The 25,665-nt window shown below is 50.9% G+C and overlaps 1 protein-coding gene across 5 annotated transcripts in view; it reads right to left on the bottom strand.

Moving 5' to 3' along the window:
• Adgra2 (adhesion G protein-coupled receptor A2) overlaps positions 1-18,953 on the bottom strand; it is a 38,284-nt gene extending 19,331 nt beyond the window's left edge. Inside the window, exons 1-2 of one of the 5 annotated variants that reach the window (XM_040268833.2) lie at positions 18,269-18,953; positions 6,604-6,675 (exon numbers count right to left, since the gene is read on the bottom strand). In XM_040268833.2, coding sequence (XP_040124767.1) covers positions 6,604-6,675; positions 18,269-18,531 — 335 coding nt within the window. In that variant the 5' untranslated portion in view covers positions 18,532-18,953. Of the gene's footprint in view, positions 1-6,603; positions 6,676-6,820; positions 6,842-7,164; positions 7,225-15,082; positions 15,184-18,268 lie in introns of those variants that run through there. The other 4 variants (XM_005338377.5, XM_078031205.1, XM_078031206.1 and 1 more) reach the window with 4 other exon arrangements.
• Positions 18,954-25,665: the final 6,712 nt, after the last annotated feature.

Below are 25,665 nucleotides of genomic sequence, written 5' to 3'. Positions count from 1 at the left end.
ACAGAGGTTGATGGGGAGAGGAGAAAGGGAGACTCGGGCCCCAGGAAAAAGGATGGTCCCAGCCTCACGCCCATCCCCCAATCTGCGGGGGGGGGGGGGATGGGCGGGGACTCTCGTCTCTGATGTCAACCAACAGGTTGACACAGCACGTACACTGTGCCCGTCGCTGGGGCTCCCACAGCAGACAATAGGGCTGCCCTAGAACCTGCCGACCTTCCTCCACGAACATCAGTTGTGCCCCAGCTTCTGTGTGGCATTCCTCGCCAGTTGGGTGGGGATGGGAACTAGAGGGAGGGACAGAGCCCCAGGCCTCACCCTTGGCTCCGCCCACAGATTAATGGAAACCACCTGGCGTGTGAGTGTGCCCGCCCTCCACCCCACGCCCCCACTTGCCTTCATTCCCATGAGCATCTGCTTCTAATGAGCGCCCCAGCACCCGCTGCATACCAGCCCCCGGGGCTCATTAATCTCATTAGGCAATGACAAATCATCCCCGGGTCTGACCAGCCTCCCTCACCAGGCCCTTTCCTCCAGCCTCTGCATCAGCCTCTGGGGGCCTGTGTCCACACAGATCCACATACTCTAGAGCACCGCTACCTAGCTACCTTGGACTCTTCTGGCAGCTTTCTGAAATGTGGCCTCCTTGATTCGTAGTCTAAGGGGCATCTCACTGTGACCAGGACACCCTCAGACCCCTTGAAAAGTCTTCTGGTGGCTTGCTCCTCCCCATTGTATGTGCTTGGTGGAGGATCCCGACTGAGGAGGGACAAGAGGAATGAGTCTCGGCCTACTTTAAGTACTCACATTTCTGGCTGGGGGGTATTTGTGGAGTGGTGTGCTGGCCTAGCCTTTGTGAGGCTCTGGGTTGGATTCCCCAGCACTCCCAGGGGTGGGGGGAGCACTGACATACCTAACTGCTTGTACAAGTGCACAAGGCTGGAAAAGTCTGGACAGCTCTGCAAAGGACAGGTGGCCAGGCAACACCGTGCAACTTGGAATTCTTCAGAGAGGCAGGGAACTGCCATTTACTGAACGCTCAGGCTGTCTGGGGCACTGTCAGGGAGTCATCCACAGTCCCATTTTCCAGGCCAGTAACCTGAGGCTTGGAAAGGCACCCAGAGAGTAAACAATAGAAGCAGGATTCACTCCCAAGCCTCCCTACCCCAGAAATCTTCTGGGCATCACACAGGCTTAAACAGACGACGAGGTAGTGGGATATAGATAGAAGGGCTCAGGGAAGGGCCTCATGCATCTCTGGGCCCTTCGGCGCCCTCCCTAACGGCCTCTGATGGGCTCCATTTCAGGTTTTCTGTTCCATCTTTCCCAGCTAATAGAGGTGGGTCCACCCATCTGCACCCCTAGCCTCTCTGGAATGCGTTCACACAATTGTCACCATCACCTGCCTACATTCTTCCCCAGCTTCAGGCAGGGACCTGCATTGCAAAACAGACCTCGTGTAGATCTACTGCCCACTCTTGGCCATCAAGGGGCTGCCTCACACACACATGCACACCTGACCCATTCTCTAAGGCCTAACAGTATCGTAATCCCAGCCTCTCAGGAGGCCGAGCCAGGAGGTTTCAAGTTCAAGGTCCTCCTAGGCAACTTTGGGAGGCTGTCTTAAAATAAAAAATAAAAAAGGGCTAGGGATAAAAAAAAGAGGGGGGGCTAGGATGTAACTCAGGGGTGGAATTGCCCCCCCCAATCCCCAGTTTAAAAAAAGAAAAAAAAAAAAAGCTTGAGGTACTCTGTGCCATGTGGACACCTCATGGAGCAGTTTGAATCTATTATTTTAATTATTAGATTAGATCCCAGCTCTCCCATGAGACATGCTACTTGTGGACTGGGGTATGTTAAGCTGCTATGGTCTACCCTGCCCAAGCCTAGACATCTGAGCCTGACAGGACAGAGAGATCAGTGTTTCCTGAGCATCAACTACACACCAGGCTGTGGCATCTTATTTGTGATGAATAGGCCCACAGTCTAGGGGTCATCTGGTCCACTGGCTCCCAACCCCGGATGAGCATGAGAATCGCCTGCAAACTGTAAAAAAAAATTCCTAGGCCCCATTTGTCTCAGCATCTCCAGGAGCTGGGCACAGAGTCTGTGTTATTCAGGGCCTCATTCCCCACACTGGGATGGTGGTTGTGATGGGTCGGTTTGTGTGACAACTTGGCCAGGCTACAATACTCACTGGTTTAGTAAAGCACGAATCCAGCTAGGCACACAACTGTAGTCCCAGCTACTCGGGAGGCTGAGGCAGGAGGACAACTTGAGCTCAGGAGTTTGAGGCCAGCCTGGGCAACATGGCAAGATGCCATCTCATAAAAACAAAAGCCAGGCATGCCCAGAATCCCAACAACTCAGGAGGCTGTAGCAGGAGGATCACAATTTCAAGGCCAGCCTCAGCAATTTAACTGTCTCAAAATAAAAAATTTTAAAAAGGCCAGGCAAGGTGGTGCATGCCTGTAATCCCAGCATCTCAGGAGGCCGAGGCAGGAGGATTATAGGTTCAAAGCCAGCCTCAGCAATTTGGTGAGGCCCTAAGCAACTTTGTGAGACCTTGTCTCAAAATAAAAAATATTTTAAAAAGCGAGATGTGGCTCGGTTGTTAAGTATCTTGGGTCAGTACACATACACATACAATAAACAAAACCAAACCCACTAATCTGTAAAGGTATTTTGCTGTGAAAGTATTTTGTAGATGTGGGAACCTACAATTAGTTGAATTAAATAAAAGTGATTATTCTTTTTTTGGGGGGGGGTACTGGGGATTGGGGGCACTCAACCACTGAGCCATATCCCCAGCCCCATTTTGCATTTAATTTAGAGACAGGGTCTCACTGAGTTGCTTAGTGCCTCACTTTTGCTGAGGCTAGCTTTGAACTTTTTTTTTTTTTTTTTTTAAGAGAGAGGAGACAGAGAGAGAGAGAATTTTTTGTTAATATTTATTTTTTAGTTTTCGGCCGACACAACATCTTTGTTTGTATGTGGTGCTGAGGATCGAACCCAGGCCGCACGCATGTCAGGCGAGCGTGCTACCGCTTGAGCCACATCCCCAGCCCAGGCTTTGAACTTTTGATCCTCCTGCCTCAGTCTCCTGAGCCACTGGGATTATGGGAGTGCGCCACTGGGCCAGGTGTAATTATTCTTAAAGACTGTCTTTGACAATGGAAGTTGACGATCAGTTGAAAGCTTCAAGAGGAAAAACTGCACTTTCTTGGACAAGAAATATTGTCTCGGGGCTGGGGATGTGGCTCAAGCGGTAGCGCACTCGCCTGGCACGCGTGCAGCCCGGGGTTCAATCCTCAGCACCACATACAAACAAAGATGTTGTGTATGCCGATAACTAAAAAAAAAATAAATGTTAAAATTCTCTCTCTCTCTTTCCCTCTCTCACTCTCTCTTTAAAAAAAAAAAGAAAAGAAAAGAAATATTGCCTCAAGATTGTGGCAACTCCTGATTTGCTAGTCCCCATGATCATGTGAACCAGTTCCTTAAAATACATGTGTATGTATGCGCGTGCGTGTGTGTATGTGTATATGTATATATAGATAGAAAAAATCAGTAAGGAGGCAGTCAGCCAGGTTGCAGACTCAGCTCCTTCATCCCTGCACTGGTACCCTGCTGTCCTGCTGTGTACAACACACACCCTGCCCAGAGCCCCTCTTCTCAAAGCCTGGCCCCACCCACATCTGGGCTCTGAACCTTCTAAGCAGCAATGTGGATATCATACACATCCAAGGGTCACGGGATTTTAAACCAATAATACTCCTTATAGATCACCCCACCCACTGCCCCGCTCCTGTGTTTTCACAGTGGGGAAACTAAGGCCCTATGCCTGGAGCCCATGCCTATTTCTAATCACCCTGACTTTGATGCCACCACTTCCTCCCTTGCTGTCTGCCCACTCACACTGTGCTTCTTTCTCTCTTTCTTTTTTTTTTTTCAGTGCTGGGGATTGAGGCTAGGGTCTCGCTCGAGCTAGGCAAGTAGTCCTTCAATGAGCTCCATTTCCATCCCCTCATGGGCCCAAGCTGGCCTTAAACTCCTGGATTCAAGCAATCTTCCTGCCTCAGCCTCCCAGGTAGCTGGGACTCCAAATGTGTGCTACTGCACCTAACTTGTCCTTCTGTTTCTCAGGCTCATCAGGACCCAATGGGCTCCACGGTGGCTGTTCTCTCCATCCTTCCTTCCAGATAGCCTCCTGGCTTCTATCCCTTCAGGTCCTGATCACCTTAAGAGCAAGTCTTCCTTGTCCTCACTACATAGAGCAGCATCCCTGTCCCTTTGCTTTCTATCCCCCCTTACCCTGCCTTGTTTTTCTTTGTATGCATGTCCTATGATATGATACACGTATTCGCTGTTTCCTGGGTCCTATCGGTAGAGGGTAAGTGGCTTGGGGGAAGGCACCCAATGCCTGGAACAGAGCCTAGCTCACAGAGGGGGCTCCTCAAACATCTGTAAAATGAATGAAGGGATTCATAACTTGAGGTTAAACCCTGAGATCTGAGTTGGGAATTCCGGCTCTACTGCCCTTTCTCATGCCCGCACTCCTCCCACTTCCCATGGCTCAGCATTGAGACAGATGCTCTCAGGAGTCTCTTGATGTCCTCCCAGGTTTCTGATCCCTTCCCATGCTTTGAATGCTCTTGCTGTGTGGTCTCCTGGGTCTACGGTGCTGGCCGGGGAGAGGAACCTAATTCAGTACGTTGCATGGGTGGGAAGGAGAGGGGCTATCTTTTCATTTTTATTAAAAAAAAAAAAAGATATCCTGCTCAGATTGAAGGACAGGAGGAAGAAACAGACTAGTGAATGGATGGGAAGGGAAGAATTGTGGCCACCTGAGACTCAAAGCAGCACTCACTGGCTGGTGCTGAGAAGGTAGAGGAACTTTGAGCCAAGTCTGGCCCTCTGGGCAAAGGGTTGGAGAGGCAGCTATAGCTCACTTCCTCCAGAAGACCCCTGAAGGACCCTCTAAGACCAAGCCTGCCTAAGGGAGGATCCAGCTCCCAAATGCTTAAGGGTTTGTGGGAGGATAAAAACATTCCCAATTTACTGGCAACCAGTGAAGCTTGATATAGCAACTCGGAGGCAGCCCTTTGTCCTTGTCAATATGATACGGCTGCAGAGCAGCTGGTCAGAGGGACCTGGGTTCAGAACTGTGCATGTACCCACTGTCACCTCCCAAGACTCTTTCTGGCCCCCAGCCTGCCCCAGATGGCAATTTTCTGCTCTGAATGTGGACTTGGCCCTTTCTCTCCCACCACCCTGCTAGGTCATCCAGCTCCCTCCAGCCTGGAGAGTGGGAGTCTGGGCACAAAGCTTTCCCTTCCACTGTGAGCTGGGTGGGATAGAGGCTACTTCCCAAGACAGCCATCATGTTAGAGATCTAAACTCCGTGCCCTGTAGAAACTGCATCTCCATTACGCTTGAACACCCCAGCCTTCTCTGGTGCCTCCTTTGAACTTGACAGAAAGAAACCCCAACCTACTTAATGCTAATGTCTATGGCGTTGTCTGTGGTCTCCACTAGACTCTGGTCTCTTTGGCGCTTCCAGAGCACCTTCACACCTTCTTTTGTATCTCCCTTTGCATTGACCCAAAGTTTTCAGGCAAAAGAGTAGTAGAGGAGGCCAAGGACCCTGCCCTGTTGGAGGAATTTGGAAGTCTCACAAGAGGGGAGAAAGATGGAAGAGGAGTTTGTGGGTTGGAGAGAAAGCAAAAATCAGTCTCCAGGAGAGACAGGAGGTGCAGTTCACTTCTGTGAAGGGAACAAGCACCCAAAGCCATAGTACAGGCTGAGGATCCCAGAGCCTGATAACAGAACAGGGAATTTGGAGCAGTTAGTCTAAGCCTCTCATCTGGCAGGTTAAGTGGCTAAGCCAGGTGTCCCACCAGGGACTTACCCCACCCAACCCAGGCCCTTAGGAACACCTTGGTGTGGCGGAGGGGTTGGGCCTTCTTCATTCCCCACTCTTTTGGCACACAATCTACCATAGCCTTGAGCGCCTTCCCAGTAACTTTACTGGCTGCCACCAGACCTCGAGGGTCCTTGGCCTGGGAGGAGGCTCTTGGGGACCTACAGGCAGCCTGAAGGACACTGTTGCTGATGCAGCTTTAAACTCTGTAAACCCAGGCAGGGCTGGGGGAGGAGGCTTAGAAATGATCAACTTTCCCCACCCTCAGCCCAGGACTCTGCCCCCTTGGGGCTTTGTTTGTTGATTTGTTTTTCAGAAGGAAAGAGGCCTCAGTCACATTAAGTCTCCCTCAGCCCTTTCATGCTGGGCCCCCAGCTGGGAGGAGGGGGCCAGCTCAAGGGCTCAGTCCTCTCAGCTAATTGCTCATTAAAGAGCGTTAATGAGCTTCGCTTAGCCCCATCCCTGCCTAGACCAGTGAGAATTCTCTGGGCTGATGCTGGTGAAGGAGCTGCTTGCTCTACCAGACCAGCCCTGCTCGGTCCTCTGTGGTCAAGTCCTGGGCAGGACCAGGCCATGCAGGTTCTGGGGTCATTCAGTCACCAGCGTTCCTTATCCTCCCCAGAGTGACTCTTCCACCCAGCGCCAGCATCCCCTATGCCTGCCCCACCATGCCCAGCACTTACAACTTCTCCAGCAGGTACAGTCCCAAGAAAGATCCATTGCGGAGCCCAGTGATCTTGTTGTTGCTCAAAAGCCTGAAGGGACAGGGAGAACACAGATAGAACGTGGTGTCAGACACTGGAAAGTGCAGATGCCCTGGGGTCCTGGGCTCGCTGTTAGAGCCGTGCTGCATCCTGTGTAAATGGGGACCCCTAGAGTTGAGCCTGGCAGATACCGGACCTTCCACTCCCTCTGTGCAGGTAGGTTGAGTGGGTGTGAAATCAGATTCCCCTTTCCACTTTGGAACCTCAGGTTTGACCCCATAGTTCCCCTGTTATCCCTTCTCGGCAGCATCCAGATCAGAGTGGAATCAACTGGGACAGGACTTGACTCCAGATGGAAGAAGCCCAGCAGGTCTGGACGTGATGGATGCCCTTCTTGGGTTCTCTGACACACTCTCCTGAGAGCTGAGGACCCTGTCCATAGATGACCACTCTGAACTCTCAAGGCCCCCAATTCAGAGGGCCTGAGTGCCCAATGGCTGGGCTGCACGGTACCCTTGCTCCCCAAGTCTGCCTGCAGACCTGGCAGACAGCTGACAGAGCCCTAGGTCTGGAAGAAGCCCTGGCCTCAGCCTTTGCCACTGCCCCCTCTGAGTTGTTTGTTTATTCAGTTTTATTTAAGGGAGGAGGAAATAGGCACCCCCCCAATGTCATCTCCGCCCACCCACTCAGTCTTTCTCTGCCAGACTCCCTGCCAGGAGGAGGGTGGGCCAGACCAGCCAAAGGGCTCATCCCTCCACTTAATTGCTTATTAGAAAGCTTTAATGAGCCTCTCAGCCCAAACACGCCTGCCCTGGACTGCAGCAAAAGGGTTTCCCTTCTTTCCTATGCTCTTACTGAGGGAGAAATGACCTGAAGTCCTGAGGTTCAGTCCCTCTCTTGAGTGGGCAGCCTAGAGAGAGAGTAAGGAAGAGGAGAGGGACCAGGCAAAGTGGAGCTGTCAAAGAGATTCGCCCAGTTTTCCTGAAAGTGGGTGGATGAATCTACCAAGAAGGCATATTCATATCAAGAAGGCAGTGAGGGGGCTCCAGACTTGTGGCTGCCCTTGTTTGTTTATTTATTTATTGTGGGTGGTACTGGGGATTTAACCTAGGAGCGCTCCACCGCTGAGCTACATCCCCAGCCCTTTTTATTTTTTATTTTGAGGCAGGGTCTTACTAAGTCGCTGAGGCTGCCCTCAAAGTTGCAATCTGCCTGCCTCAGCCTCAGAGTCACTGGGATGACATGGGTGTCATACTGTGTCCGGCAAGAGTTTTTAATGGAAGATTTTTTTTTTTTGAAAGATCATTGAATCAAAAACAATACTAAAAAATATTCTCCCACTTCCAAGTCCCCAAGATTAAAACCTGGGACTCTGGTTTCAGAGTAGTCCAGAGGTGGTTTTAGGGGTGGGGACTCCCTGCATTCTTCAGACCCTTCAGCTATGAGTCCTAACTTCTTTCAGATCAGATCCTTTAAATTAGAGCTGGCCCATAGAAATACAATGTGGGCTGTAGATGTCATTTTAAACTTTCGTGTAGTCATATTTAATTAACCTCAGGGGCTGGGGTTGTAGCTCAGTGGTAGAACGCTCACCTGGCACTGGCAAGGCCCTGGGTTCAATCCTCAGCACTGCATAAAAATAAATAAATAAAATAAAGGTATTGTGTTCAACTACAACTAAAAAAAATGCTAAAATTTTTTTAAAAATTAACTTTAATAAATATTTATTTAATCCAATGTATCCAAAATATTATATTTTGATATATAATCAATATACAAAATTATTGATATTTTCCCTTTTGTGTGTATGTAGTCTTTGTAATCTGGGATGTATTCTTCTCCAGCACATCTCAATTTAGATCACTCATATCACAAGTGCCCATGTGCCTTTGTGGGGTGGGATGGAGGCAGAACAAAAAATTAGAGACCAGATCTAGCTCTGAAAGTCTTGAAATGCAATTTTTTTCTTGCTGCAGGGACATACATAGCCCTGAACCCCACCCTCTGACCCACTCATAAAGAGAGGCAAAGAGTATTTCATCCTTCTCCCCAGTGGGCCCCTGTCTAGCTGCATGCTAGCTCCTGGACAGGCTGCAGGCAGATGGCTACCTGATGCCAGTCCCCAAATACCCAGAATTGGATCGTTTGGTCTTTACCACCTGGAGCAGTTTGAGAAAATTTATTTTAAACCTGGCTTATCCAGAGAGTGGCCACCTCTGTGTTTGTGGGTTAAGTTCTCAAGTGCGTGGATCTGGGGATTTTATTTTTTAGTGGCGCTAGGGGTGGAATCCAGGGCCTGGAACAAGCTAGGCAGGTGCTCGACACTGAGCTACACCCCAAGCCCCTGGGTCTGGGAATTTTATGGGCAGATGGGAAATTGGCAGTTAGAGGGCTATTAGAGGGGTAGATGGACACATGCCACCCAGCTTCATCCAGTGGGAAGGAAAATGTTCCCACCGCTCGAGGCTGTCTCATGGGAAGAAGACAGTCAGGGTGGTCACACAATTGGCAAAAGCAAGGAGAGAGCTTAGGTCCCACAGTTCTACCCAGCTGTCCCAGAAACAGTGTCAACATGGATCCTCTTTAATTTCCTCACACAAATACCTCCTCAGCCTGCACCATCCTCTTGCCTTACTGCCTCAGAGGGAGCCAGCCTGGCGGGTCCCCTTCCAACCGCACTAACCCTGCAGGCCCCACAGAGTCCTGGCTCTCCCAGCCTGGCAGCTTCAGTTTCTCCTGCCCCCCCCTCCGCCCCACGCCCTCCCTCCTCCTTCCACCCCCAACCTCAAGCAAGTTTTCCAGGGGAAGGAGGGTTAGTCCCTGGAGTCCCCTGTTCCCTACTCCAGAGTTTGAAACCTGGCCAAACAGAGGGGGCATACCAAGTCCCTTCCTGAACGGTCTGCCGGCTGGGGTCCTATTTTAGGGAAGAGAAGCGGAGTTACCACTAATGAGACTGGAGGCCAAAGGAGCGAGTGGCTGGCGTCTACAGAGAAGCCCTGTGGCCTCTGGGCAGCCGCAGGAACTCACCAGATACCACCCGACATCAAAGGTGACCCTCCAGGAGTCACGTGGGCGTGCTCTGTGGGGCGTGGAGCCAGCACGCGCCTGCAATAATCGTTTCTCACATGTGCAGGAAGAGTCGTGCATGTCAGTCCCCCTCCCCAAACCAACCAGATGAAACAACCGTGTCTCTGGATCTGGGGATGTACACTCAGGAGTTTGACTCTAGAGCCGCAGAGGGTCCAGAAGCCTGGGAAGGCTCACCCACCTCCAGCCGGAGGTTTGGTGGTGTTTAGAGAGATGAGCAGTGAGGGGTGGTGGTGCTGGTCTACTTGCTGATATCAAAAAGACCTACAAAATAATCATTCCTTCTAAAATGTAAGTGTTCGGGATCTCCAAAGGGAATGCCAGAAGGCCCGGCTTCAACACACACCCTTAGGCTAAAGACTGCCCTGCTGTGGTTTCCCTTCCCTTTGAGGTTGCCCATCATGTCTATTGAGCCTGACTACAAGCCACAGAAGTGTCTGAGAGGACATGCAAGTTGCCTTGCTTACTCCTGCACTTCCCTACCATCTCTGCCTTGCTTAGAAGCCTATCCAGTTGGCCCCAAACAAACTATTGGCCCCAAACTTCTATTATACCTGCAGGTAATAGAAGAACCCAGGAAGGGGCTTCCTCTCCAGCTCTGAGAATGCCCCTGAACTCAGCCTAGAAGTTGGGCCATCTAGGTAGGGCCCAAAGTCAAGGATAAGGTCAAGAGGAAAAACAGTCTTACAGCGACTCCTGCTTGTCTCCTTATCTCAAGCCTAGCTTCTTCAGAAGGTCTTACGTCCTTTACTCTTATCTACCCTCTCTACAAGGGCACCTTTACCCCATCTTGGTGGGAGGAGGTAGATCCAAGGAACTGGGGCTTAGATGGGAAGGATTGACCTTGAGCTTTGAGATGGTATCTGGAGGAGTAAACAGAAGAAAAAGTGTTATAGGTGTTTGTGGAAGGTGATGAGTGTGCCTCCAAGGGGGGGTGTCCTAGCACTCTTGTTAGAGAATGAGGAATACAGGTTGTTGTAACCATCCACACCAAAGCTTTCATTCATTCATAACTCACACCTCCCTAGGTGGAGGGAGAGGTGTCCAAGAGGGTGGAACACATTTGCATCTCTCTCTCTCTCTCTCTCTCTCTCTCTCTCTCTCTCTCTCTCTCTGTGTGTGTGTGTGTGTGTGTGTGTGTGTGTGTGTCTATTTGCCGTAGTTCAGTAGTAACTCCCAACCCGTCTTAAATAATTCCTCCACACGTGGCCTAAAATTCCAGCACTGGGGAGCCAATCTTTGGAGTGAGTGAAGACAGTAGGCTTCTTTGAAAATATAAATGGACCTGGTTGGGCATGGTGGCACATCCCTGTAATTCCAGCTACTCAGGAGGCTGAGGCAGGTTGGTAAGTTCAAGACCAGCCTCAGCCACTGGCATGCCCCTGTCTCAAAATGAGAAACAGAAAGGGCTGAGATGTAGCTCAGTCATAGAGCACCCCTGGCTTCAATCACCAGTACCACTCACACATGAGTAGCTATAGATACAGCCATACAGATATAGACATAAACACACCTGAAAGGATCATTCTGTGATCCGTTTTTAATACCTATGTATAAATTAGATCCCTAACCTTTCCTCCCTAGAAGTTCTATGTGGAACCCTGATCCTGCACAGTTTTGTGAGCTTATATCTTGGTCCTACTGTGACTGTAGGGCTCATTAGGGCAGGGAGCAGGTTTCTCACTTCCTGGCAGAGGATGGAACACACAGTAGGCACTGGCTGAGTGAGTGGAGGGAAGGGGTTCCAGGTTCTCCTGAGTCAGGGGACAGTTTCTTTCTACCTTCAGTCCCTACTAGCTATGCATCCCCCATTCCAGGAAGAGAGCATCCGTCCTTTTCCATGCTAGCCTGGCTGGGTGGTCCAGCCCTTTGTGATGCTGCTCCCTTCAGGGTCACATTTGTTTTGGGTTGTCCAAGTCCCTTGAGGAGAGGGGGATAAATCACCTGGATATACAATGTAGAGAGACCACAGGTCTCACAATCCCAGGGTCAGTCTGATTTAAATGCTCTGTGCAGCAATTTTGTACAGTGGTCCCCCTAAGTCACTTGTACTTGTTAGGTCATTATTGGGGGATCCCCTTTTCCTTGACTCATGTAATCCTCATGGAGGAAATTAGTATATCCGCTCTGCTCTGTCCCCAGGGACAATGTCTCTGATCGGTCAGTGTGGAGCTGGATCGCCTGCCTGTAGAGCCATGTGCTGTGGGCTCTGCTCCTTCCAGGGCAGGTGTGGTAGAGCATGCGCTCTGGGTGGGAAAATCTGATTAAACCCCTTGCTGCTAAACCTCTCAGCCAGGTCTTGCAACCTAGCTTTTATCAGTACTGCAACATCCTGATCTCCTTGTCTGCTAACCTTTTCTGTTTCAGCAACCTGACTCAAGTAAAGAAAGGGCCAATGCTATTTTTTGAACCCTTTGAAACTCCAGAGCCATGAGCCTCTGGGCCCCTGCTGCCTGCTGCAGAAGGACCTTTGGGGGTCAGGATGGAAAGCCACCCCAGACCTGAGAAGCTTCGGAGTGCCCCAGTCCCTGTCCTATCTCATCAGTCGTGAGTCCTTCTTTTGGTGTGGCTTCTTTATTTCCACCTGCAGCGGTGACTTCTCAGTCAGGGGCCCTGAGCTCTAGATTCGGACGTCGGACTGCATGGCCTGGGACAGGTCAGCCCCCTCTCTGTGGATTTCCTGTTCAGTAAAGAAGGGTCTGGACTGCAGGACCTCCCACCCCCACCGCCACATCTTTGACAGCCTTCTCATCCTGGAGTCTCCTGAAGTCCTAAGTCCTAGCATTTCTCCCTCCCCACACAATTCCCAGCCAGACCAGGAGCCCTGGAGGGGGAGGGGAGGGAGGGGGAGGAGGGGGCTCTTAGACCTTCCCTCCCTTTCCAGCTGGAAGATGTCTGGCCCCTGGGTGCAGGCTGGAGCTCCCTCCACGGGCCACACTCTCCCTCTCCACCCCCCTTGCCTGCTCCTCGGTGACAGATGGGTTCCCCTGCCCCTCACCTGGCCCCATCCATCTTGCACACCCCCTTGATCCCCCATGTGGGCCCTCCCAGGCTCCCAGAGGAATATGGGAGCTAAGGCTGGGGGAGTGGGTCCTGGGAGGCTGCCCGGTTAGCTCACTCCAGTCTGTCTGCTTTCTTCCCTCCTGGCCCTCCCCTCTCCATAGCCCAGTCCTAAAAGCAAAGGAATGTTCTGGAGTTTGGGAAGGATGCCCCCCCACCCCCAGGAGGGAGGAAGGGGAGGAGGCAGCTTTGTCCTGTCAGTGTCTGAGCTCTAAATAGAACACAGCGGCTGGGCTGGGGGAAGGAAAATAAACAGCCCCTCTCAGCGGCCCTTCCTAGCGGTCACCAGAGTTTCCTTCTGGTCCCTCAGTCCAGGGCCATTTCCCTCTGCTCCTCTCCTTTCCCCTTCCCTCCCTGGGCAGCCTGTACCTCAGGGTTGACAGAAGAGTTAGGGGTACTGCAGCAGGCTGTGTGGCATCAAGGAACTTTCTTCCCCTCTCTGGGCTTTGGTGAAGAGAGCAGCCAAGCCACCACTGAGTGGAAGGACCTGGATCCATTCACAAGTAGCTGGAACTTTTTCTCCTTCAGAAAAAGTTCTTAATCCCAATGACTCCCATGTGGGATAAACTTAGAAACACTCTCTCTCTTTAAAAACATGACCCCCAATTGAAGGGTCAATCTATGGTTAGGTTCAAATTACACTGGTTTGCCCATGCCTTGGGGGAATATTCTCAGACTCACCCTGGGGCTAAGAGTTGCCACTCCCCCTCACCAGTCACTGAGGGGCGATCCACAGCGGCCAGCAGGAAGGGACTTCCTTGGGATGAGAGGACTGGCTGGGTTCTTGCGCATATTCCGAATATTTCAGTCCTAAGTAACCCATCCTGGGTCCTGGGCCCTCTGGGAGCTGAATTCTACGTGCCACCTCTGGAATGCAGCATGATGGCCTCTCCAACCTCTCTGCTACAGTGAGGACTGGACCTGCAAACCCCAGAGGGCTCTGCTCTCTGCCCAGTGCTCTGAGACGGGATCACAGAACCTAACAGCAGGGGGAGCCCTAAGGGCAGGGGTTCCCAAGGCCCCACAGGAGGAGATGGCAGAACTCCTAGAGCCTGGGCTGGTACCTCTAGCCCCTCCAGCATATAGATGGGAAGATTCTGGAGATACTTGGAATCCTTCTGGGTCCCTCCCTTCCGACAGGCAAGGGGTAGGGGGCTCTAAGAGCCCACCTGGGGTGCTTGAACTGTGTCCCTGCACCCCAAGAGGGTAAGGCAGTATGATGGAGTCTCCCAGCCTCCCCTCTCCTTCTCTGTCTCCAGTCTCTTCCCCCTTTTCTTTCTCTTCCCTCTCTCCCCCTCCCCCTCCGCTCTCTCACAAAAGCTCTCTGTACACAGCCACTTCCTCTGGCTGCTGTCTCTGAGCCCAGGCCTTATGAGAACCATATGGGGGAAAGAGGGTGGAAGAGAAGGGGGTGGGGGAGCATGGCTGGGTCCGCCCCTCCAGCCAGCATCTTTCCCCTGCCCCTGGGCTGTGTGCATGGCCGTTGGCACACTTTGCCCCCAATTCCCCTAACTGGACCCTGGTGGCTGCAGTGACTGCGTCCCAGTCCAGAACTGGAGGTCCAGAAGGACAGAACTGCTCAAGAGCCACCTCCCCGAGGTGGGAGCACTGCACAAGGGCCATGAAGTGGCCTCCTTACCTGTCTCCCATCCTTCCCCACCAAGACCACCGAACTCCCAGCAAAAACACACAGCCACCCCTGGGCACATCTGAGGCAGATTGCCCCTTCTCCCCAGGGCGGGCAAACCCCCTGCGATGGGAGGCTAAGCAGGTTGAGGGAATATGAACTGCCCTGTCCACGCCTGCCTCCTTCTCCCCAGTCTGGAATGGTCTCAGGTTGAAAGGTCTTTGGTCCTCCTGGAAAAAATCTGGGATTTTAAAGCAGTGTTTGTGTCCCGGGTCCAGGTAAGTGAAGAGCAAGGCCCTCATCTGACAGGGAAGCCAGGAGAGCCCAACTGGTTGGGTTAGGTCAGATGCCGACTCCAGCAAGCTGGGAGACCATTATTCAGGCCCTGTCCCTCTCCAGCCTCAGTGTGCTAAGCTGTAAGATGTGGGGGCTGGACTTGCTTATCTCAAAGACCCTTTTCAGTACAGTCAGTGTAGGAATTTATGACACTGGCTGGCGTCTTCTGAGGGGCTGCTCAGATGCCCTGGGAGGTCTGCAGAGGAGATTTCCTTCTGGAGTTATCTATTATCAGTCCTTTCCTGGAATTCCTTATTCTCAGACCCCTCTCCTCCTCCTCCTAATTTCCAGAGCCGAGAACCAGTGGGCAGGCCCTCAGTTGCTGCCCAGGAGTCAGGGGAGGCTCACCGTGGGCTCCTATCCACAGCCAGGTTCTCCCTGGGACATCTCTCTCCGGAGGGGCCCTTGAAGGCTCCTGCTCTGGACCAGAGCATTTGTGCCCACAGCTGCCCTGCAGACTGAGCTGTGAGACTGGGGGTGGGGTGGGACAGATGGATCAGGAAGGAAGCCAAAAGCTCCACTTTCCTGGAAAACTGCAAATGAAAGTCCATGAAAGAAAGAAAAAAAAAAAAAAAAAACAAAGGGTTGGGGAGAGGGGGCATGGAGTCTACAAAAACAGAAGGCAGAGTAGAGATAACAGGGTGGAGGAAGGGCTTCCAAGGAGGTAAACAGGACTGTTCACTCCTCAGTCTCTCTCTGAACTGAGAAGGGAGCCAGCCCCCTTGCAGACGGGACCTTCTCTGGCACTTTGAGTCCCAACACTAAGTGTCTGTCAGGGTTCCCAAGGTGGAATCCTGAGGTCCCTGAGGACTGATGTGACTGGGACCTACCTGCATGCCCATTCTGGAGGAAAGGAAAGGGTCCTAAGTTGGAATGTGGGGATGTTAGGGAGGGAGGACACTGCACAATGCAAAAACAATTAATTGGCTCATGTCTTTTGTTTGTACCAGGTGACAAGCTAAAAGGCAAAAGGGAAATTTTGTGTGGAAAATAAATTAGATTAGAGGAGTTTGGGAGGGTGTGGCAGTATGATGGAGTCTCCCATGATTTTTGTTGTTGTTGCTGGTTTTTTTTTTTTTTTTTTTGGTCTTTTGCTTTATTACCAGGCAGAAGTGGCAACCCCTTCCCAGCCCTTCACTTCTATAGGGCCTGCATCCTGGTACCTGGCACAGGGCTGCACACCTGTAATCCCAGTGGCTCAGGAGGCTGAGGCAGGAGGAACTCTAGTTCAAGGTCAGCCTCAGCAGAAGAGGGGCACTAAGCAACTCCGTGAGACCCTGTCTCTAAATAAAATACAAAATAGGGCTGGGGATGTGGCCCAGTGGTCGAGTGCCCCTGAGTTTAAAAAAGGTGGGGGCGGTGTGGTGCAGGGGATGTGGCTCAGTGGTAGAGCACCCCTGAGTTCAATTCCAGTACAGCAAAAATTTAAGAAAAAGAAAAAAGAAGAAGAGAAAAAATCCTTGTCCTACTTCTGCTGAAGAAGAACTCCCTCCCCCTCCCTTTTCCCTTCAGAAGGCAGCTGGGGGAAGGAGGGCACCACCAGGATCAGGATTATGTGTCTGGCTGGGGTTTCAGTCTCACCCAGGCTGATGGGTGATTGGGCTCTCAAGGAATTTCCTTGCCTGCCTTGTCCCTGTGGGGATGTGAAGTCAGGTTTGTGGGCCCTGTTCCTTTGAAAAGTGTCTTCAACCAGCCAGGTCAGTGTCCTAGGAGGAAAGAGGGGAACCTTCCTCCGGGGAGGGTTGGAGATGGGAAGGTATGCTAGGAGTCATATCTGCTGTCACTCTGTCACAATATATTCTCACCAAGGTTTGCCCCACTCTCTCCTTGGAGTGGCGTCAATGGGAATTAGCCATGGCTGGAAAGCATTACTTGCCAAATCATTCTAAGATGTACTGCAAAACCACCTTTGGACCTCCCCCCTCTTTCTTTCTGCTTTGGCTGTCTTAGGATTCCCTAATCCCCACCAACAGGCATACAGAGACAAGGTCCACATATGTGAGTGCATTCAGCCACAGGAGCTAGTGCACAGCCCCCATCTCAATCTCAGAACTGATTATCATTGTGCAGCTCCGCCTCACACTGAGACCAGCCCAACTATTCCACACAGCAAGCAATTCTCCAGAACTGAGGGGGCCGGTGAATGCCCAGGCCTGCGGACCCTTAAACACAGCCGCACACCACCCTCTTGCGTGCCCACGGGTTTGGGATATAGCAACTATTGCCTTTCTGGCATTGCCATATCCCCGAGTTGGGATTGGACAGACACACTGCCTCCACCCCAAGGCATACACGCATGCACACACCCCAGCTGGGGAAAACTCAGGCCAGGCGGCCAACGTCACAGGCTGACCAGTTGTGTCCTGTCAGGAAGCGGACAGCCTCTGAACTCACCCAACCAGAGGCGTTACTGTATTGTTCTGGACACAATCGAATAGACGGAGCCAGCCCCAACTCCCGAGCATGGGGTGGTGGAGAAACGGTCGCCACTGGGGTCAGGAGGACAGGAAAGGGGAAGCGACTTTTAGGCTAGATCAGGACGGGAAAGCAAGGGACCGCACCTCGGACCAATCCTCAACTCCACGGCCTGCGTGGAGGTATGAGCACGTGGTCAGCACAGGAAATCGCAAAGATGGAAAGGGGTCGCAAATACTCCTGCGGTTGCCGGGACTTAAGATCCCACTGAAGAGGCTTGGGCTTACATTGTGGAGCAGCGGCGCTTGTAGCCGGTAAAGCAAGAGTCCCTGGTTGAGATGGGAATCACAGGAGTCTGGGAGGCATGCGCCTCCCCTCTTCTTTTTTCCTAATCCTTGCGCAAAGTCAATCAGAAACAGCCAAATCTCCATTTATTTCCAGGGAAGGGAAAGAACAGGCAGGCGCTCAGGACCCTGCATAAGCTCACGACACATATGCACTCAATGGGAAAGGGACCCAAGAGGAATTGGGACGCCCGGGTCTCATTCAGACCAGAGCGCCCGAATTCCAAGAACGGATTTTCTGAGTGTATTCTCCCGCCTGCCCTATGCAAAAGGGCTGGAAGCGGGGCTGGAAGGCCCGGGGAGCGGATCAAGTACCCTCAGTGTGAGAAGGCAGTACCGCCCCAAAGCCCGGGAGACTCCTGCAGTACCGCCCCAAACGGGCTGCGATCTTAAGGACCTACTGGGCCGCGGGCGGCATCTTTCCTAAGCTTTCTCGGCCCCCACCCTCTTCAGGTCCCTAAAGTCCCTAACACTAGCCTGGGCTGGAAACAAGGGGCAGGGACGTCCTGCAAGCGTGCATTCCACTTCACCTGTGCAGGTGACCTGCGGTGGGTGCCTCTCTCTGGGGCATACCTGACCGCACAAGCCCCTTCCTCCCTCCGCGGCCCCAAAGTTCCAACTTTCCCCCTACTTTTCCAAGCTTTCCCGCTCAGCGCTTGGACATAGGCCTGTCCCGGAGTCTCTGAAGTGGCGGAATGGCCCCCTTTCTCCTCCTCCCGTCTGGCCTGCATTTGTCCTCTCGTCCCGGCTCGTGCCAGTGGTGTAGGGTACTCACAGGGTAACGGTGCCGTTTGGCAGAAGGCCAGGCTCCGGAGGCTCTGGAAGGTCCCCGCCGCCGCACACTACCCTCCTGCGTGCCGGGTTTGGGGTGCCGCCGCTCAGTCCCTTGGGCCGCTCCCCCGAGCACTTGCAGCTGCGGATGGGGACCGGGCAGCCGGGCGCGCCCTGAGTCTCGGGCGCCAGGAGCAACAGCCACGGCAGCAGCGGCAGCAGGAGGCGCGCGGGCGCCCCCCGCATCCTGCGTCCCCTGGCGCCCATCAACCCATCGCCCCGCGGGGACCCACAGCGCTGGGGCCAAGCTGCGAGCCGGCGGGAGGGACCCGGCGGTGCGGGAGGCGTGCTCAGCGGGGGCCCAGGGCGCCCGAGGGCGGGGCGGGGGGCCCTGGGCGGAGGCAAGCCCTGGGGTCCCCGCCGCCGCGCCCCGGGGGCATGTCCGGCGAGCGCCCCGCCGGGGAGGACGCGGGCGCGGCTGTCAGCGCAGCTCGGGCAGCCCCCGGCGGCGCGGCCCGAGTTTCAGGGCAGTGCTCCTGGGCCGGTGAAAGCCCGGCCGCTGCGCGTCTCCCACTCGCTCAGCGTTGGGCTGGGACCTAGCGGATCGCGCCGGGATCCTGCCGCCGCCGCTGCCGCCGCTACTCCGTGCCATGGATGGAGGCAGCTCGGCGCCGTGCTGCTCCCGCCGCCGCCAGCCCCCGCGCTCTCCCCTCCCGCTTCGGCACTCCGCGAGGCCCTAGCGCCTCCAGATGCTCAGCCAGGCAGCTGCCCCCTTTGCAGTGTGAGCTGAAGAGCTGGCTTGAGACCCCCCTGTGTTCCCAGTGCCCGCCCTGAACCAAGACTCTTCTGCCTCCCCACTCGTTCCCCCGGGCTAGAACCTTTCCTCTCTACAACTCGTCTCAGACTTCTAAACCAAACACCATCACTTTCCACAAAACCCTCCCAGGCACCCTGCAGACCTATGCGTATGGGGCTTTCCTTGACCTGTGGTGTGACCTGAGATGTCTGGTGCTCCATGATTTGGATTGAACTTTGCTCACCACTGTGAGGTTTCCACTGGCCTCTGACATGATGGGCCAGTCTGGAGGTTGGCTCTCACTCTCACAGCCCTATTGGGGTCACCGCAGGAGAATACAAGACAGAAACAAGGAGGTAGCAGACCTAGACCTGGAGCAGTGACCTTGCCCAGCGGGGAGTACATGTCATTAGGCTAAAAGGAGGTCAAAGGTCAAGGCAGATCCTGCTAGATCTGGCCTCCTCCCCTTTCCACCTCCGTGTGTGTGTGTGTGTGTGTGTGTGTGTGTGTGTGGTGTATGTGTGAGCGAGAAGGGGGAGGGGGAAAATGAGAAGAAGAGTTATAGGGATCTGTGCCAGAGTGTGGGTCGAGCACTGGGCAGTAAGACAGGACATCCAATGGGTCTAGCTAGGCTCAGCTCTGTCTAGGGTGAGCTCTGTCTCTTATAAGCTGTGTGACTTTGGACATAACTCATAATATCTCTGAGGTCAAAATGGAGTCCTGTCTGCCTCCTATAAGTATAAATTGTTACAGGAAAAGGAGGAGAGGAGAGAGAGGGGACAGCTTTGGGCAGGGTCTGATCTGGACAACTGGGGAGGAGGGTGAAGAGTGCCTGTGGGTGTGAGATGAACTACAGTGCAAACTGGAGAGGGGGTTGGGGACAGAGGGAAAGGGGAAGAGTGGCCCAGGGTGGCTGCCTCAGTTTCCCCACAGAGGATGGCCTTTCTGTCACTTAATGGTATCTTTGCTGCCAAGAGGCCAGCTGCCAGGATGAGGCAGGACTCCTGTCCCCCAATCATTACTGCAGCACCAAAGTGTCCCCTAAGGCGACCACTTCTTTTCATGATCTTGGCTCTACTTTTCTAGTACCACTGTGGCCTGCCAGCCAAGTCTCCCACCCCCTTGCAGAGAAGTGGCTTCTCTCCCTCGCTGGTTGGCAGCAGATACTGGACCTGACACTGGCCTCTCCACTCTCCCCCCCTGGCTCCACAAGTCTCTCCCAGTTGCAGGCTCTGGTTCCTTGAACTTCCAAAGATAAATAAATAGTGATTGCAAATGGAGGAAGGGAGAAGAGGAATGGACTCCCCCAGCAGGAGCCCTGGAAAGCCTGGCTGAGACTGCATTCCTCAGGAAAGGGTCGAGCAGAGCCACAGCCCACAGGCGGGGCTGCCCATGCAGACCTCCTGTTCTTGCAAGGAAAGCTCAGGGAGAAGAGGAGGAAAGGCCTCTGGCCTGGGTCACACAGCTTCTCTGTGACTTCCTTTTGCTAACTGAAGACACTGGAAGTCTGGAAAGAAATTCTCCAGTTTCACCCACTCTCTGAGGATGAAGAGAGGCCAGATGACATTGGCAGGACAAGGAAGGGAGGCTTTCCTGTGGGTGGGAATGAGGTGCCAAGGGGAGAGATTCACAAACACTCCTGCCTCGATGGACTTCCCATTTGGCTTCTGTACACACGAGAGGTAAATGGAATAGAGGCCACTTTCCCATTTTGTAAGTATGCATGAGGAAACCAAGTCAAAGAGCTTGGAGTCCAGGGGTGGAAGCTTACCTTATATTTTTTATTTCTTTACAGCACTGGGCATTTAACTCAGGAGTACTTTATTTACTGAGCTACATCCCAATGCTTTTTATTTTTTGAGACAGGGTCTCTAAATTGACCAGGCTGGCCTTGAAATTGCAATTCTCCTGCCTCAACTTCCTCATTAGCTGGGATTAGGCATGTGTCACACTGGATGGACCTTACCTTCTGATTCCTTTCTAAGTGCCCTCTGAATCGCTCAAAAGACTTTCCCATAGGATGCTTCCTGCTATCTGTACTCAGAGGGGTGGAGGGGAGTAAACAAACTGCACATCAAAATCTTACTTTATTTTTTAAAATTAATTTCTCGTGGATGTACACAATGGTGAGATTCACTGGGATATATTCATATATATACATAGGAAAGTTATGTCAGATTTAGTCTACTGTCTTTCCTATTCCCATCTCTCCTCCCTTCCCTTCATTCCCCTTTGTCTACTCCATTGAACTTCTACCCTCTCCTTATTGTGGATTCGTGTCCACATATCAGAGAAAACATTTGACTTTTGGATTTGGGGGATTGGCTTATTTCACTTAGCATGATCAAAATCTTATTTTAAACTGGGCACAGTGGTGCATGCCTGTGGTCTCAGCTACTCAGAAGGCTGAGGCAGGAAGAATACTTGATCCCAGGAGTTTATGGGTAACACAGTAAGACCCTGTTTCTTAAATAAAATACAATAAATAAAAAGCTTCATAGTTTGAAGTTTGAGATAGCATGCTTCAAACTTAGTTCCTGACCTCAGAATATCTGACTAGGGAACTTGACCAACAATTCTTTTCCTTCCTTCCTTCCTTCTTTCCTTCCTTCCTTCCTCTTTCTTCCTTCCATCCTCTCTTCCACCCACCTCCCTTTCTTGTGTTAGGGGTTGAACCCATGGCTTCATACATTCCAGGCTCTATCACTAACCGACACCCTTGTCCCTTTAATATACTTTAATAAGAGGTGATAAACTCTTCAGTGGAGGTAAGGTACTATGATAATAGAGTAAGGCTGAATTAATTCTGACCAGAGCAAGGAGGGTACTTACCAAAAGTGTAAGTCCAATGAGGGTAGAAATGTAACCCATCCTTTTTATTAGATCTTATTCCATAAGGTCTGGGGGTTCCCATGTACTGTCTTCTGAAAAGAAGCTTGGTGCCCTTATCTAAGTTCTTTTCCTTATTTTTTCATTTAATATAATGACCTCAGTTCCATCCATGTTGCTGCAAATGACAGGATTTCATTCTTTTTTTTTTTAGAATTTTAATATTTATTTTTTAGTTATCGGTGGACACAACATCTTTGTTTGTATGTGGTGCTGAGGATCGAACCCGGGCCACACACATGCCAGGCGAGCGCGCTACTGCTTGAGCCACATCCCCAGCCCCAAGATTTCATTCTTTTTAATGGCTGAATAATTTCTTTTTAAATTTTTAAATGGCTGAATAATACCACATTTTCCTTATTCATTCATCCATTGATGGACACCTTTCTTGATCCTGGTTTTCTTTTTTTTTTTTTTCCTTTTTTTTTTTTTTAAATTTTTTATTTTTTTTATTGGTTGTTCACAACATTACTTGATTCTGGTTTTCTTTTTGGTACTCAGGATTGAACTCAGAGGCTCTTACCACTGAGCCACATCCCCAACCCTTTTAAATCTTATTTGAGGCAAGGTCCCATTAAATCCCTTAGGGTCTCGCTAAATTGTTGAGGCCTCAGCCTCCAAAATAGCTGGGATTGGATTACATACAGGTGTGCACCACCATGCCCAGCTGATTCAAGTTTTCTATGGCACTGTAGGGTAACCATTGGTTATTGATTATAATATTCTATGACACATTTTTGTCTTTTGTTTTTGGCACTGGGGGTTGGGAGATTGAATTCAGGGTACTCTACCACTGAACAATATTCCTAGCACTTTTTATTTTTTGAGACAGGGTCTTGCTAAGTTGCTGAAGCTGGCCTAAAACTTGCTATCCTTCTGTCTCAACCTCCTGAATCACTGGGATTACAAGTATATGTCACCATGCCCACCTGTATTTCTGCTTTGATTACCCTGATTTGATCAATATACATTATATACATGCAACAAATTATTATACTTTACTCCATAAAGATGTATAAATATTGTGCCTCAAAAATATAATAACTATTCTTATTTGAACAAAAAAATTTTTTTTTCACTACTGGTGATTGAAGCCAGGGCACCTTACCACGGAGCTACCTTGCCTGTCCTTTTTTTAAGTTGACTCAGATTCTCACAAAGTTGCCCAGGCTGGCTTTGAGTTTGGGATTCTCTTGCCTCAGCCTCCCAAGTGGCTGGGATTACACAGGCCTGTGCCACCTCACCCAGCTAAAAATAGAATTTTTGAAAAGTCTGTCTTTGTCAGGTGTGACTGCAGCTGGCCATTTGACTGAGTACTGACTATGTGAGAGGCCCTAGTTCAGTACATTTTACAAGACTTAAGTCATTTAGTCCTCACAACAAGATGAGGACAATTATTTTAACAGAAAGGGAACCAAGGAGTGCGGAGACATCTGAACAGTCACCTCCCCAAGTATATGTACTGGTAAATGAGAGACTTGGGATTTGAACACAGGCACTCCTGGTACCGGTATCTACTTTTTTTTTTTTTTTTTTTTTTTGCCCCTAGTGGTGGAGATCAAACTTATGCATGCTAGGCAAGCACTCTACTACTCTCAGCCCCAGGTCCAAAATTTTAACAGTCATTCTCTAGAAATTCTTGGGAGGAAAACAGCTCTCAATTCTCCAACAAATTACATTTCCCTTGAGGTTTGCTCACTCTGATTCCCTGGCTCTCTCTGAACCAGGTTTTTAAAGATGTCTGCTTCTAAAGCAGAGGTGGCAGTAGAGCCAGAACCCCCTTTACTTAATCCCCAGCAGAGCCAGGGAAGAAACTTTCCAAAGGAGCCTCACTCTGAAGCCAGGAGATAATAAGGTGGTGTATAAAGAACCCAGGAAGGGGGCCGGGAGCATAGTTCAGTGGCAGAGCCCATGTTTAGCAAGTTTGAGGCTCTGGGTTCAAGCCCCAGCACTACACCTATAATCTTAAGTACTTGCAAGGCTGAAGCAGGAGGGTTATAAATTTGAGGCCATCATGGACAATTTAGTGAGACTCTCTCTCAAAATAATAAAAAAAAAAATATTGAGGATGTGGCTCCGTGGTAAAGTGCCTTTGGCTTCAATCCCCAGTACCACCACAAATAAATAAATAAATAAAATATGATTTTAAAAAGGTAGTGGGGGTGGCTGGGATGTAGCTCATGGGTAGGATGCTTACTAGCATTTGCTAAGCCCTGGGTTCAATCCCCAGTACTCCCAGTACTGTAAAAACAAACAAATAAATAAATAAATGCAAGTAAAATTATAACTTTGAAGCTGGAGGTATAGCTCAGTGGTAGAACATGTGATTAGCATGTGTGAGACCATGGGTTTGATCCCCAGTACCAAAACAAAAACAAAAGAAAGAAAGAAAGAAAGAAAAGAAAAGAAAAGAAAGAACCCACAAAAATCAACACATAGAGGTATCTGAAACTATAGTGGCATTTTCTCAGCACCAGGCCCTGTTCCCTCCTGGGATCTGTCTGGTGCCCCGCCAGGCTGTTCACCTTTTGATTCTTAGGTTTTCTAACTCTGTTCTGTGAGTCATGGCTTTTCAGAGGCAGAATCCTAACAACACAGACTGGACAGTGCAAATATGGGGTTTCTCCAGGTTTCCATTAGCACAGAACCGTAAGGAGAGAGAGAGCTGGTGACCCTTCCCTACCTCCCTTTTAGGATGGCGCTACTGGGTCATCCTGGGACCCTCTTCCCTATCCTGTACTTCCCTGTGGGGACTGTGCCAAGCTGCCTGCCCGGTTAGAACATCTGCACTGAGTGTTCCTGTCAGAGAAAAGCACATGCCTCAACCAGAAGGAACGAATCAGGATTGTGGGAAGCTACCCAGATAAATATCTGGGCCTGCAAGGACTTCTCTTTGGTGATCGGATTCCACCACATATAAAATACTTGTGTATACTTTAGACTTTCCCACAGGAAAGGGTCATAATCTCTGTTGCTATTAAAGTCCTACTCTCCCCGCTACCCTCCCTCCAAGACACTGGGAATTGAACCCAGGGGCACTCTGCCATTGAGCTACATCCCTAGCCCTTTGTACACAACACTTTTTTTTTTTTTTTAATGGTGATACTGGGGATTGAACCCAGGGATGGTTGACCACTGAGCTACATCCCTGTCCTTTTTATTTATTTTTGAGATAAGAGTCTTTTTAGTTGACAAGGCTGACCTCCAACCTGGAATCCTCCTGCCTCAGCCTCCCCAGTCCCTAGGATTACAGGCCTGTGCCACTGCACCTGGCCAGATTTGGTTTTATAGAGAAAAAAGGACTGAGGAAAGCAGAAACAGAAAAACAAAAAACAATAGTTGATTCAAATTACTTACCTTGTAAAGGTTAAAGCAGAGGGAATTTCCTTATCTTTCTGGCTAAAACTGGCCTGTTGGAGGATTTGGGTATTATCTTTTCATGCTCCTGATTTCTCAGAAGGCCAGATAGAGCAGCTTAATTCCAGTTTGGTGACATGGAACTTCAGCATGAGTGACTCTCTTTTGGTTTGGTCTGTTGGGCCTAATGCAGGAGCTTATCCAAACCAACACCTGTAAATTTTTATCACTGTAGCGGCTTTGAGAGACTAGAGTGGGATTTTTATTCTGTGTAGTATATTACAGACATGTATTTGATTTTTCTCCCTGGCCCCTGCCCCAGAGATCCTAAAGCTCAGAATTCCCTTAATGGTAGGAAT

The sequence above is a fragment of the Ictidomys tridecemlineatus genome, chromosome 14 (assembly GCF_052094955.1).
Source record: "Ictidomys tridecemlineatus isolate mIctTri1 chromosome 14, mIctTri1.hap1, whole genome shotgun sequence".
Taxonomy (NCBI): domain Eukaryota; kingdom Metazoa; phylum Chordata; class Mammalia; order Rodentia; family Sciuridae; genus Ictidomys; species Ictidomys tridecemlineatus.
This window is presented reverse-complemented; position numbering and strand designations above follow the sequence as displayed.